The sequence below is a fragment of the Mustela nivalis genome, assembly GCF_964662115.1.
Source record: "Mustela nivalis genome assembly, chromosome: 11".
Classification (NCBI taxonomy): Eukaryota; Metazoa; Chordata; class Mammalia; order Carnivora; family Mustelidae; genus Mustela; species Mustela nivalis.
This window is the reverse complement of record NC_139030.1, coordinates 89,666,685-89,681,600: the sequence shown is the minus strand read 5'-3', so window position 1 is coordinate 89,681,600 and position 14,916 is coordinate 89,666,685. Positions and strand designations below refer to the sequence as shown.

At 33.0% G+C, this 14,916-nt stretch overlaps 2 protein-coding genes across 6 annotated transcripts in view; both read left to right on the top strand.

Annotated features, from left to right (window-relative positions):
• The window catches only part of SPAG16 (sperm associated antigen 16), a 1,051,960-nt gene extending 1,042,089 nt beyond the window's left edge, over positions 1–9,871 (top strand). For all 4 annotated transcript variants that reach the window (XM_082691166.1, XM_082691165.1, XM_082691169.1 and 1 more), the window contains one exon: positions 9,507–9,871. In XM_082691166.1, coding sequence (XP_082547292.1) covers positions 9,507–9,682 — 176 coding nt within the window. In that variant the 3' untranslated portion in view covers positions 9,683–9,871. The remainder of the gene's footprint in view (positions 1–9,506) is intronic.
• Positions 9,872–10,877: 1,006 nt separating this feature from the next.
• VWC2L (von Willebrand factor C domain containing 2 like) overlaps positions 10,878–14,916 on the top strand; it is a 160,037-nt gene continuing 155,998 nt past the window's right edge. For both annotated transcript variants that reach the window (XM_082690250.1, XM_082690251.1), the window contains exons 1-2: positions 10,878–11,154; positions 13,488–13,957. In XM_082690250.1, the coding sequence (XP_082546376.1) occupies positions 13,568–13,957 (390 nt within the window). In that variant the 5' untranslated portion in view covers positions 10,878–11,154; positions 13,488–13,567. The remainder of the gene's footprint in view (positions 11,155–13,487; positions 13,958–14,916) is intronic.

Genomic DNA, 14,916 nt, shown 5'->3' with positions numbered 1-14,916 from the left:
GGAGATATAATAACCAACTTCACAGAAATGCAAAGGATTGTAAGAGAATATGATGAAAAATTATATTCCAGCAATTTGGACAACCTAGAAACAGAACCTCACAAAACTGAATCAGGAAGAAAGGGAAATTTGAACACACTAATTACTAGTAGTGAAATTGAATCATTAATAAACAAACTCCCAACAAATCCATGACTAGATAGCTTTACAGGAGAATTCTAGCAAATATTTAAAGATTTAATACCTATTCTTCTTAAACTGTTCTAAATATTTAAGAGGAAGGAAAGCTTCTGATTAATTCTATGAGGTCAGCATTGCCTTGTTACTAAAACCAGATAAATAAACAACAAAAAAGAGAACTATAGGGCAATAGCCCTGATGAACATAGATGCTAAAATCCTCAACAACATATTAGCAAACTGAATCCAGCAATACATTTAAAAAGGTCACTCACCATAATCAGCTGGGATTTATTCCCAAAATGCGAGAGTGGTTCAATATTCACAAAGCAAATGACAGGTTACATCACATCAACAAGAGAAATGATAGAAACCATATGATTATCTCAATAGATACAGAAAAAGAATTTGACAAGTACAACATCCATTCATTATAAAAGCCCTCCATGAAGTAGGTTTAGAGGGAGGATACCTCTACATTAAAAGGCCATATGAAAAACCCACAGCTAGTATCATACTTATAGCTGAGAGATCCTCCCCTGATATTTGGAACAAGACAAGTATGTCTACTCTCAACACTTTTATTCAACATAGCTAGAAGTCCCAGCCAAAGCAATCAGAAAAGAGGAAGAAATAGAAGGCATCCTATTTGGTAAGGAAGGGGTAAAACTTCTACTGTTTACAGATGACATAATACAATATATATAAAACCCTAAAGATTCCACCAAAAAACTACTAGAACTGATAAATGAATTCATAAAGTGACAGGACATAAAATCAATATATAGAGACCTCTTGCATTTCTATATATAAATTTCTAAATAATAAATGTATTTAGATATAAATATAAATATATATAAATATATAAATTTAGATATAAATATAAATTTATATATAAATATATAAATTTAGATATAAATATAATTTAGATATAAATATTATTTAGAAATTTAAGTATATTTCTAAATAATAAAATACCTAGGAATAAATTTAAAGCAAGTGAAAGACCTGTACTCTGAAAACTACAAAGTACTGATGAAAGAAACTGAAGATGACACAAAGAAATGGAAAGATGTTCCGTGCACATGGTGGGAAGAACAAATATTGTTAAAATGCCCATACTACCCAAAGCATTTTACAGATTTAATGCAAATACCAACAGCATTTTCACAGAACTAGAACAAACAATGCTAAAAGTTGTATGGAACTACAAAAGATCCCAAATAACCAAAGCAATGTTGAAACAGAAGAAAAAAGATGGAGGTATCACAATCCTAGATTTCAAGATATACTACAAAGCTATAGTAGACAGAATGGTATGGTACTGATACAAAAAATGACACATAGATAAATGAAACAGAATAGAGATCCCAAAAATAAACTCGTGAATATATAGTCAATTAATCATCAACAGAGGAGGCAAGAAAATGGAATGGAATAAAGAAAAATTGTGTTGGGAAAACTGGATAGCTATATGCAAAAGAATAAAACTGGACCACTTCTTTACATCATACCCAAAAATAAACTCAAAATGGATTAAGTACCTAAATGTGAAATCCCAAACCATAAAAATCCTAGAAGAGAGCACAGACAGCAAGTTCTCTGGTGTTGGTCACAGCAACATCCTTCTAAATATGTCTCCTGAGACAAGGGAAACAAAAGCAAAAATAAATTATTAAGACTACATCAAAATTAAAAGCTTCTGTACAGAAAGGGAAACAGCAAAGATAATTAGAAGGCAACCTACTGAATGGGAAAAAAATTACAAATGACATATCCAATAAAGGGTTAGTATCCAAAATATATAAAGAACTTACACAACACACACACAAAAAATCCATTAAAAATGGGCAGAAGACATGAACAGACATTTCCAGACATTTCTCCAAAGAAGATATACATGGTCAATGGACACATCAAAAGATATTCAACATAACTAATCATCAGAGAAATGAATCAAAACCACAATGAGGTATCACCTCACACCTATCAGAGTGACTAAAATCATAAAACACAAGAAACAAATGTTAACAAGGGTGTAGAGGGAAAGGTACACTTGTGCACTGCTGATGGGAATGAAAACTGGTGTAACCACTGTGGAAAACAGTATGGAAGTTCCTCAAAAAATTAAAAATAGAACTACCATATGATCTTGTAATTCCACTACTGGGTATTACTCAAAGAATATAAAAACAGTAATTTGAAAAGATATATACATACTAATGTTTATTGCAGTATTATTTGTAATAGCCAAATTATGGAAGCAGCCCAAGCGTCCATTGATAGATGAATGGATAAAGAAGGGATGCCACATATATAATGGATTATTACTTAGTCATAAAAAAGAGAATATAATCTTGCTATTTACAACAGCATAGATGGAACTAGAGTGTATAATACTAAGCAAAGTAAGTCACTTAGAGAAAGACAAATACCATATGATTTCTTTAATTTAAGAAACAACACAAATGATTAAAGAAAAGCGAGACAAACCAGAAAACAGATTTTTTTTTAAGATTTTATTTATTTATTTGACAGACAGAGATCACAAGTCGACAGAGAGGCAGGCAGAGAGAGGAAGGGAAGCAGGCTCCCTGCTGAGCAGAGAGCCGGATGCCCGGCTCAATGCGGGGCTCGATCCTAGGACCCTGGGTTCATGACCTGAGCTGAAGGCAGAGGCTTTAACCCACTGAGCCACCCAGATGCCCCCAGAAAACAGATTCTTAACTATAGAGAACTAACTGATGGTTACCAAAGGAGAAGTGGATGATGAGATGGGTGAAACCAGTGAAAGGAGAATTAAGAGTCCATTTCTCATGATGAACACTGAGTAATATATAGAATTGTTGAATCACTATATTGTATACCTGACACTAATATAACACCATATACTTTTTAAAAAATGTTTTATGTATCTCACAATTTTTATTTGGAATTTCAGAGAATATAAATTGTCATATTGATAACTGAGTTCCCAATAACTCTCCCTTAGTAATTTTCTCAACCTAAAAATTTAACTTTCTCTTTAATTCTAAAGAAATTCTCCATTCAAAACAAAGTTGAAATATTTCAACAAAACAAGAACTTTCTCCTTTAATGAAAAGCCGATGTAAGGAATTGGATAAATTTACTGTATTTACTGTGTTTATTGTACCTGTTTCAGTTAGTCTGAGAGGATGTCAGTCAATGTTGAAAGTATAAGCATTAGAAGGATAATATATTCCTGTTTATTTCCCCTAGAACAAAAAATGACATAAATTTTTATAACATCTTAATGTAAAACATGTATCTAAAGTTGTGGAGGTGTTTTTTGTTTGTTTTTTATTTGTTTTGATTTTTCCTTACTAAGGCACTGTTGAATGTTGGGTACATGGATGGACTTTTTGAGCTCTAAAAGAATAAAAGCTGCTTTTCTAAGTCTCCACCTTATTCCCAGGAAGCTGATTGTACAATAAGATTCTTGGAGTCAATAAGTGCCATTAGGGTAACCACAGAAATGAAATTTTGAAATATTTCTTGTACTTAAATAGAAATTAATTTTAAAGTATTCCTAGGAGCAAGCACAGATTTAGCTGGAAACTGGTGCTGCACACCCAAGAGATGTTTATTGTGACTCATACTGCATTTTAGTAAGGGCAGCTTAATCACAGTAGGAGAGACAACATTGAGCCAATCAATAAAAATTCATTCGGAGGTATTAGGACATGACGTAGAGGATAAGAGCATAGGATTTGGAGACATAGAGCCCCCAAGTCAAGACTCCATTACTTAAGTTGTATGGCCTTGGAGAATTTTCTTTCATCTCTAAGCCCCATTTTCCTCTTATATGAAGGAGGATATGTGCTAGCACTGTCCAAAAGAAATACAATGTGAACCACATACATAATTTTACATTTTTAGTAGCCACATTTTTTAAAAGTGGGTGAAATTAATTTTAAAATGTATTATCACTTGTAATCGATATACAATTACTAATAAAATATTTTGTATATTTTTCCTAAAGTCTGAAAATGGTGAGCATTTTACAATTATAATGTATTTCAAGTTTCAACAGCTGCATTTCCATTGTCCAGTAGCTACATGTGAGTCATAAATGCTCTAATAGTATAGCGCAGGTACATATCTACCCCATAGGGTTGTAGTGAGGATAAAATGAGATAACATGTATAAAGGGTTTAGAGCTGTAGGACTAAAAAGTATAGTCATGAAAACTGTTACTACTATCACTGAGGATAGTAATACATAGTAACAGCCAATGTATTAAGCTGGGGGGGCAGTAATGCAAAAATATGACATACCCCTGTTCACCAGTAATTGCAAAATTAAGAAGGTAAGACAAATACACAGTTAACTATAATTTATGGTATCTTATTATGACATGAGTGATATCAATAAAATGCAATGAATGCTCAGAATAGGAAAATCTCCACTAGGGATGCCCTATACCAACAAAATGAAGAAAATCATTTTGAAACAGGACTTCATACATATATCGAATTTTACATGAAGATACAGTTGAGGACCATGGAAATAGCTAACAAAAATACTTCACCAGATGGAATAACAGAAGCAACAACGCAAAGATGGAAAATGAAAAATATAATCAAGAAATAATGAGATATCATTTGATGGAGAATATAGGATTCCTGTAAAACTGTACTTGGTTGAATAGATGCCAGTTTTTATGGGAGTGAAGAGGTCTTGAAAGTCATACTAGATACTAGAACAATATTCAGTGTCAGAAGGCAACAAGAAAAACCACAGATTTGGGACCAGAGATCTGATTTCAATCAGGTTTTTCAACTGACATAGATACATTTTCTTACCTTGGACAAGTCTTTTTGTCTCAGCTTTTTTTTTTAATAAAATGAGATATTTGGATCTAAAATAAAACCTGAGAATGTCAGAATTGTAAGAAGCCTCTTTGTTGTTGCTGTTGTTGCTGCTTTTGGTGTTGTTTTATTCAAATTTATGTCATTTTAAAGTAGGATTGACATAATTGAAGATATACCTTAGGAGTTAATATGTAGGTTTTAAAGTAAAGAAATTATAATAAAAAGATCATTTGGTGTACCATCTCAATAGTCCTGCCAAATGAAAACAGGAACTATAATATTGTGGACATAACAGTTTTAAATAAGTGAACTACAGAAAATTAGTAAAAAAAAGAATGGATAGAACTTGGGCTGAGGATAGAGAAGGAGTAAAAGTGAGAAATGAATTTCACTATACTTTGAAGTCTTGAAAACAGATAATATTGTATCTAAAATAGAAACAGAAACACTAAAGAGATAATTTTGCTAGAAATTATTTTTTTCCCTTCCTTCTCCTAATGTCCTTTATGCTATCCCTTATGTTCCACAAGTAAATGAAACCATATGATAATTGACTTTTTCTACTTAACTTACTTCACTCAGCATAATTTCCTCCATTTCCATCCATGTTGATGCAAAAGTTGGATATTCATCCTTTCTGACATCTGAGTAATATTCCATTGTATATATGAACCCCATCTTCTTTATCCATTCATCTGTTGAAGTGCATCTTGACTCTTTCTACAGTTTGGCTCTTGTGAACATTCCTGCTATGAACGTTGGGGTGCATATAGCCCTTTTTTTCATTACATCTGTATCTTTGGGGTGAATACTAAGTAGTGCAATTGCTAGGTCATATGGTAGCTCTATTTTTTTTTTTTTTTTGAGGAAGCTCCACACTGTTTTCCAAAGTGGCTGCACAAGTCTGCATTCCCACCAACAGTGTAAGAGGGCTCTCCTTTCTCCACAACCCCTCCAACATTTGTTGTTTACTGTCTTGATTTTGGCAATTCTAACTGGCATGAGGTGGTATCTCAATGTGGTTTTGATTTGAATCTCCCTGATGAATAATGATGAATATTTTTTCATGTGTCTGTTAGCCATTTGTATATGTCCTTTTGAGAAGTGTCTGTTCATGTATTCTGCCCATTTTTTGACTTTTTTGTTTTTTGGGTGTTGAGTTTGAGAAGTTCTTTATAGATCTTGGATATCAGCATTTTATCTGTAATGCCATATGCAAATATCTTCTTCCATTCTGTGGGTTGCCTGTTTTGTTGACTGTTTCATTTGCTGTGCAGAAGCTTTTGATCTTGATGAAGAACAGGTTTTTGATCTTGATCAATTTTCACTTTTGTTTCCCTTGTCCTTGGAGACATGTCTTGAAAGAAATTTCTGCAGCTGATGTTGAAGAAATTACTGCCTCTGTTCTCCTATAGGGTTTTGATGGATTCCTGTCTCACACTGAGGTCTTTCATTCATTTTGAGTTTATCTTTGTGTAAGAGAATGGTCAAGTTTCATTCTTCTGTATGTAGCTGTCCAATTTTCCCAGCACTATTAATTGAAAAGACTGTCTTTTTCCATTGGATATTTTTTCCTGCTTTGTCAAAGTTATTTGACCATAGAATTGAGGGTCCATATCTGGGTTCTCTATTGTGTTCCACTGGTCTATGTCTCTGTTTTTGTGCCAGTACCATGCTGTCTTGGTGATCACAGCTTTGTAATAAAGCTTGAAATCAGGCAAATTTGTTTTACTTTTTCAACATTTCCTTGGTGATTCAGGGTCTTTTCTGGTTTCATACAAATTTTAGGATTGTTTGTTCCAGTACTTTGAAAAATGCTGATGGTGTTTTGATTAGGATGGTGTTGAAAGTACAGATTGCTCTGGGTATGCTAAATGACATTTTAAATAATCTATTCAGGAATTACATGTTACAAGACAATTATTTTGGCTAAATTGTGTTATATTTTAACAAAATATTTGAAGTATAAATATATAATTTATCTTTTTTTCTCATTTCATATTTTTAAGGAGGTGTATTAACTTTAAAATAAGCATTAGCACAAGTTTTTATAAATTCTCTCAATACTGCTAAAAATTTTGTCTATATATATTTTTATTCCATTGACCAAGTAGTAGATAAATGCTTTTCCTAAATTTGTCACTAAGACTCTGCATTGGGATGACAAATGATTTATATTCTGATTTATTTTTCATTGCCAATCACCAGGATATTTAGAGAGATACCTATACACATGTCTGTAAATACTCCACTCTCTAGAGATCCTACCACTATTTTTTTTTTTTTGAGAGTGCCACCTCTCTGGCACCAACTAGATAGTAATGTGGTAGTTGACCCATCCTAGTAAGTAATTCTGAAAATCTTCTAGCCTAGAAAGGGTTTAGCATCTCAATTGCCATTAAAGCTAATTTTAGGTCAGACATTTTATGCCATGTAATAATCCCATATACTTTAAATAAAATTGAACATGATTATAAATGTATACACATTTTAGGAATAAGTTATACATAGAACCACAATCTTGCGATCTTCTGTAAATGAATCCAAGTAAACCTGAAAAACCTCATCATAAAATTACTAAAATCTGTTATATAAAAGACAAATTTTTGAAACACCTGAGACATGGTGCCGCTGAATTTTATAATCCTATCTTTAGGTTCGAATATTATATTCTCTATTTCATTGAACTTTCAGAAATTACCAAGAACCTTCATAAACTTTTCCAATTATTATTTTTACTGATTTGACTTCAACAAAAGATAATGGTTTAAAGCTAAATCTTTTCCTTTTTCTTTATGAGCTTTGACTCCGTTTCATTTCAAAAATAGAAAATAATATTTACCCCTTTCCTGTCTGTTGTATGAAGACTACAAAAAAAAGGTATTTGTTTGTCTCTTAGGAAAGTCACAAGCAGCAATTGCCTATAGAATGAGTCTAGAAGTGGAATCCATATGTAATGCTTCTGTCAGCAAAGACTTAGTAGAAGAAGGTTTATAATAAATATTCACATCTCTTCTTTGGACACTCTAATCCATCCTAAGGATCTTTGCTGTGTCAGGCTTTGTTCTAGATGAAGAAGCCCAGTAGTTACAAAGGTTTGCAAATAGGCCATATTTATCATGGTTAGCTTTACTTTTATAACTTTTCCTTGTTTTCAAAATATTCATGATATTTTGGGGTATAATTTGTGATTAAATATTTCACTGTGACTTTTATGACAACATCGTTAAAGAATTTTTACTGTGAAACAGACAAATTTTGTTTTCACAGTATATCACCCACTTAAAATCTGTCAGGAGGGCATCATTGATAACAATACCATGCTGTATGTGGAAAACACAATGACTAAAAATCCAGGCTCTGGATTTAAAGTGATTGTGATTTAATGATACCTCCCTCCATCCTCCATACCCTGCATACTTCCTGTTGAGCAAGCTCCTTCACCTTTCTAAACCTCTCTTTGTTCACCCATATAATGAAGTTAATATTATTTTATCATTAGCTCTTATAAGGATTATATGGAATTATTCACATCAGGTACAAAATCTAGTATCTAGATTGTAGGCAAATCAATTTTAAATATTATTACTGGAATGATAATATGCCTTCTAAGTATGATTAGATAATCCCATAGGTAGTCCTATTATTGTGCTTTTGCCCCACATACTGACTTTATGTAAAAATATTCCATTATTTTTACTTACCTCTAAATTCCCTGATAGTTTGTTATCAGACCTCTTTAATAAAAGCATTAGAACTGGATTGCTGATATATTTTTCACTTGAAGGAAATTATTCACTAAAAATTATACAGTATAAAAATTATGAGAATACTCTGTACTATATTTAGCTCTTATGTAATATAAATTTAGTTTAACAGAATTTTGAATTTTAAATTAGAGTAAAAACCCCAAGTCATTCTTGAACTGGAGGTATTTATTTTCACTTCAACTCCAAAAAAAGTTCATAATTTTTAAAGCATAAATGTATATTATTATAACTAAGTAAAGATTTAGCATAATTGTAACAACTTAAAGTATAATGCAAAATTTAACATGTAAATTATCCATTATATAGGGACATAGATTTTAAACCTATTCTTGGGATATTTTTTTACATACAATTCAGTTGAAAAAGAAACCTGCATTACTTAGTTGTTTTCACCCTCATCTTCTCAAAATTATTTATTAATTCCAAATATAAGGAAACTAGGAGGAAATTTGATAAAGTAGGTAAGGTATTAGCCTTTACTTCCTTATTTTAAAATTTTATAATCATTGACATGTGTTAATTTTGACATGTCAAAATTATTTCCTATACAAATAGGAATTATTTCCTATACAAATGAGAGTTACCTTATATTTAATGACTGACATCTAATATGAGTCTCTAGAATTACAAATGAAACTAAATTGTGTATTTCATTGCTTAGAAACTGTGACTGCTTGAAATTAAACTTTGATATTCTCTCTCTCTCTCTCTCTCTCTCTCAGGTCGAGTTTTAGCTCAGGCGAGTGGCAGTGGGGTTATCCATTTGCTAGATCTTAAATCAGGACAGATTCACAAATTGATGGGCCACGAGAGTGAGGCTCACACAGTCGTGTTTTCTCATGATGGAGAGTATTTGTTTTCCGGAGGTTCTGATGGCACTGTTCGAACGTGGTCTTGAGGTCAGCATATCCAACTATGGACGGCATCCCCTTTAAGGTCTGGAAAATACCTTACGTAGTCAGTCCCAAACCAGCAACTATCTGGTTAAATATGCCAGCTGGTAACATTCACAATTTGCTTTAAAACATGCTTTAGACATGTATTTTAGTGCTCATACTGTTACCAATAAAAAATAATAATAACCTCTTGCTCATTTATTTGTGTCTGGGTCTTTTTTTCTTTTTCATTTTGATAAGAATTTAGAGACAGAACATCTTTACTAAGGCTTTGAAAGAAACGGCTTTACAATGACGCCTAATGACAGACTAGATGAATTACAGGAGATTGATTTTGAATGTTAGAGAACAAACTGCAGAACAGGGCTACTTTTTTTTTTTTTTAAATCAAATCCAAGCTGCAGGAAGACCTGAAGTTTAATCGTGTAGCATGGAGAAAGTATTTCTGCAACCAAAGGGTCGAATAAAAGCGGGGAGCATACAGTTTCAGAGATTCTTTGACAATGACTATGTTTTATCTATTAATAATAATCAAGACTGCAGATGGCTTAAATCTAAATGCAATGCTCTTCCAGAACTTTCATCTCTGCAGCCCATCTAAGAATGCATTAGGTATAATTACAATGTTTTGTATTTTTTATTTTAATTTCAATGCCAATAAGTATCTCGCGTATAAAATGTCTTTACCACTCCTAATGCATGCATCAGCTGTATAAAGTGCGACTGCTTTAGAGAACACTCTAGCCTCATCTAAAGAAGCAGCTCCGGATTTCGACCGAGCTGGGCTCAGAAGCCAGTTGTTGGCGCTGTCCGTGGTGCTGAGGAATTCCCGGCTGCCGGCGAATGAGCTCCAAATCAGCAGTCTGCAAACTGCTCTCAGTGATGCAGAAACCCAGCTAAAGTTGCTCCTTTCCTTCACGTCCACAGTTAGTATTTTCTGGTGTGTAAGAGGGGATTCAAGCAACATATTGTGGATGATGCTGATGGTACTGCCACGGAGTGGGCTTTAAGCTACAGTATGCTATTGCTGTTTGTGATCCTCAGAGCCTAGCCAAATCACCTCTACTGCCGTACCAAACACTGTGTAAGTGAACTCATGTGTGGAGGAGGCGTAATCAGCCGGTAAATTTCATAGAAGGATCTGAGAAAATGCTAAAAATAAGTTCAACATGATTCTGCTACTGGGGTCTGGATTTCTACAGGACCAGCATTGCTTCTTGCTTTGAATTCTGAAGACAAGTCCAAAGCATATTTCTTATGTGTGTCTGCTGTGTTTCTCTCTGGAAGGGCGGGAGACTGCTTCTTGACTGTGTTTTGAAATGGGAGGTAGAGAGAATGGATTACCTTTAATTCATGCCTGAAAATGTATTCTTTGGATAATTAAAGAGGAACTGCTTTCCTAAAACATACCTGATCTTTTAGTTCATATTGGTCTATGATTCCCACCACCATCATTAACCTCCAGACTGATTAGGTAAGTGTATCTTATGACATGAGTTATGTTTGTTTTCTCAAAGAAATAGATGCAGTCATTTTAAATCATATGTAGCAATATGGGGAGGGGGGAAAGTTTAGCTAGAAAGTGATCCTCAGTTTAGCAGTGTTTGCTTACTTATTGAAAATCTTCAGATAAACCTTTCATTTCATTTCTCTAACCTTTCTTCTCTTAAATAGTGTTTTTAACTACACTGGAGCAGCTCAATTATGAAAAGGGATTTTTTAATAACTGAAGAACTTTGTTTTATTAAAAAGAAAACCTTGTTTTCTCCATGCAGATTTCAAATTGTATTTCATATAATAAAAACATATTTAAGGTTTATATAAAGTACACATTACACCCCTATTTTTATCTTTAGGTTTACATTTACCACAACCCGATACAATATATTAATGCCTACCTGTAGCTTGCAAAGAGATCAATTTCTGTCTCTGTCCTTTTGAAGCTGAATGATATGTGTATTTCATATGGCTTATTTTGCATGTACTGGCAAACACTACTGGAATACTATAAGGAAGCACAATAGCTTCCTTTCTTCCAAATAAACTTTCTAAATATGTGAGAGATTTATAATACATGGCTTAATCAGTAAAAATACATTTATGCTTTTTTCAGAAGCTTCTGTTTGTGGCCTCTGTAGTAATTTAAGAGAAAAAAAAATTGCTTTGTCAAAGGGAGCTTCCAGCTTCTCAAGTAGAATTATAGGTTTGCATTTTTTTTTGTTCTGTCATGACTCATTATTTTTGACATATTTTAAAATATATCCATCTCTTTTATCATTACCTACCCAAAAGGAATTCTAATATCAGAGAACAGTTTTCTCTTAAAGGAGGGCATAAATATACTACCTTCCATTTTACTATTACTTTGCATAAGATAATTTGCATATGTTACTTAAAATGCAAACATAATAGTTGATGAAGTGTCCTTAAGCCATCTTTACCTTGTTTTTGAATTATCCTTTGTATATGTTATACTGAAAAGGGAGCTTTATCATTATTCATTATATTCTGAAAATATACCAACAAATAACATTTATAAATTATCTGAAAATATCCTAAACACAATCTAAGCAATATTGGCATAAAGCCAATAGCATTTAAATAGACAAATGAACTATCTGACAACACTTTTTCTTATCTTAGTAAAACCACTTCTTTATTCTCTAAAGTCACAGTTTCCCCAGAGCCTTTGTATAAGTTAGTCACTCTCAACATTTAAATAAGAGCCCACTACCAATACTCCACACCAACCACTAACACTAAATGAAGCTTATAGGATTCAATGTCACCAAATTAATCAGAAATATTTTCTGTAAATGGCAACACCATATTATCATTTTAAGGAATTTCAATAAGCAGTTTTATATTGGCATTTTTGTGAAAATTGACTAGATGCAAATATGTTTGGGATGTCAAAAGAAAGATATGTTCTCAAGACAATGTGAATGGTATATATTTTATATTGAAGAAATTAATTCAAGTGGTAGTCCATAAACACTAGATTCAAGTTGCCATTAAAAAAAAAATCACAGGTACATCTTTCCTGCCCACTAGGAGCTTACTTCCTGAGTAAAATAAAGTTATGGACAATGAGAAAAATAAATTTATTTTTAATAAATTATTTTCAATATATGGAGTTCTCTTGTACTATTTATTAAATTTTTCTCTTAGTCACTGTGAAATGGTTGCACTATTTTTTCTTCCTATCTATGTCTCAAAATCTAGATTTATGTTTTCTGAAACAAGTAACCCATTTGAAACCATTGTTGTTCTCCAGTTATGGAAGTAAAGGAGTAGGAAGGCCTTTGTACTAGCTCATCTCAATTATAATTTATATATAACTATTGGTCTCCTCCCTTTTAGAAGTAGAAGTTTTCTTACTAATCTCATAGTTTCTAATTCAGATAATTATAGCATATATATTCTATCACTAATTTAGTGATAAAGAACAACAGAGAATTTGAATTCAAACATTCTTGAGCCATTTGTAACTACTTTTAATCACCTTTTGAGGCTTAGTAAAACCACTTCTTAATTTAGACAAAGCCACACCTTTGAAATTCAGAAGGTAAATCGGAGCTTAAGATTCCCAAGTGAAATAAAGGACAAATTTTAATGCATATACTGCCAAGTATAAACTCTCCAAACTTCATAATAAAGTGTAGATATTTGCATGAACTTAATCTATTTAAGGTCTTAGTGTCTTCCAGATAGGTCTCAAATAAACAGGTTGAGAAAATGGGCTTACATAAATCCATATTCTCTTTATATATGTCAAATTGTTCTTCTTTAAATATTTATTTTCAGCCTACCCTTCTTGTATTCCCATGGAAGGAGCTGAGTATATTTAATATTAGGAGCACATCCAGAAGCCTTTGAGGAGGGGGATGGCTCTTCATATTCATGAAGCTTGCATACTTCTGTTGGTCATCCTTGGATTGGTCACCTCTGCTGCCATCAGTCATGAAGACTATCCTGCTGATGAAGGTGACCAGACCTCCAGTAATGACAATCTGATCTTTGATGACTATCGAGGGAAAGGGTGTGTGGATGACAGCGGCTTTGTATACAAGTTGGGAGAACGATTTTTCCCAGGGCATTCCAACTGTCCATGTGTCTGTGCTCTGGATGGACCTGTTTGTGATCAGCCAGAATGCCCTAAAATTCACCCAAAGTGTACTAAAGTGGAACACAATGGATGCTGTCCTGAGTGCAAAGAAGTGAAAAACTTTTGTGAATATCATGGGAAAAATTACAAAATCTTGGAGGAATTTAAGGTATGAGTTACCCTCCATATTTATTGAATACTAACTTTTCACATGACATACTTAGTAGATTACTACATTAAAATTAAAGTTTGAAAAACTTATTTTTAAATTTCCCTTTGATTTTTAAAATTTTTTTAAATTTTATTTATTTATTTATTTATTTTAATGTTCCAAGATACATTGTTTATGCACCACATCCAGTGCTCCATGCAATACGTGTCCTCCTTAATACCCACCAGCAGGGCCCCCCATTCCCCCACCTCCCTACCAAAAACCTCATTTCTTTTTCTCAGAGTCCATAGTCTCTCATGCTTCATCTCCCCCTCCGATTTCTCCCAGTTCACTTTTCCTTTCCTTCTCCTAAGGTCCTCTGTGTTATTCCTTATACTCCACAAGTAAGTGAAACTATATGATAATTGACTTAGCCTAAGTACCACTGTGGTCAATAAATAATCAATTGGCTTATTGATCAATATCTTTAAGGTTTCACAATAATCTCTTCCCTCAGAAGTATTTTGGGCATGCTTAATACTTTTTTTTCCCCTTAAGCATTTCTTCTGTGTTATTACAAAATGTTTTCTGAGGAATTTTTTGTAGTGTATGTGTTTATTTAAGGTTAATGTTTAAATATTGTGATTTTTTTAATGTGGGTGTGCCTGGTTAGCCTGTATTTGGAGTCATTTATAGTCTAGAATTATGTTTAGTGTGTGGAAATGCAAGTGCCACTGGGACACACCTCTGAGCTGTGGTCTATATATTAAGAATATGCATTGGGCCTACTTGTTGTAGAGCATCATCCTCATTTGGTCTCTGCTCATTAGATATTTTTTGTTTGCAAGACCCCAAAGAGAACTGAATTTTTGTCATACTCTATTGTCAGAGGTAGGAAGAAAAAAGACTATTTTTCCAGTGTCCTTAGTATTTCATATATATCTTATATGCCTATACTTTTAAGTAATTTGGAGTTA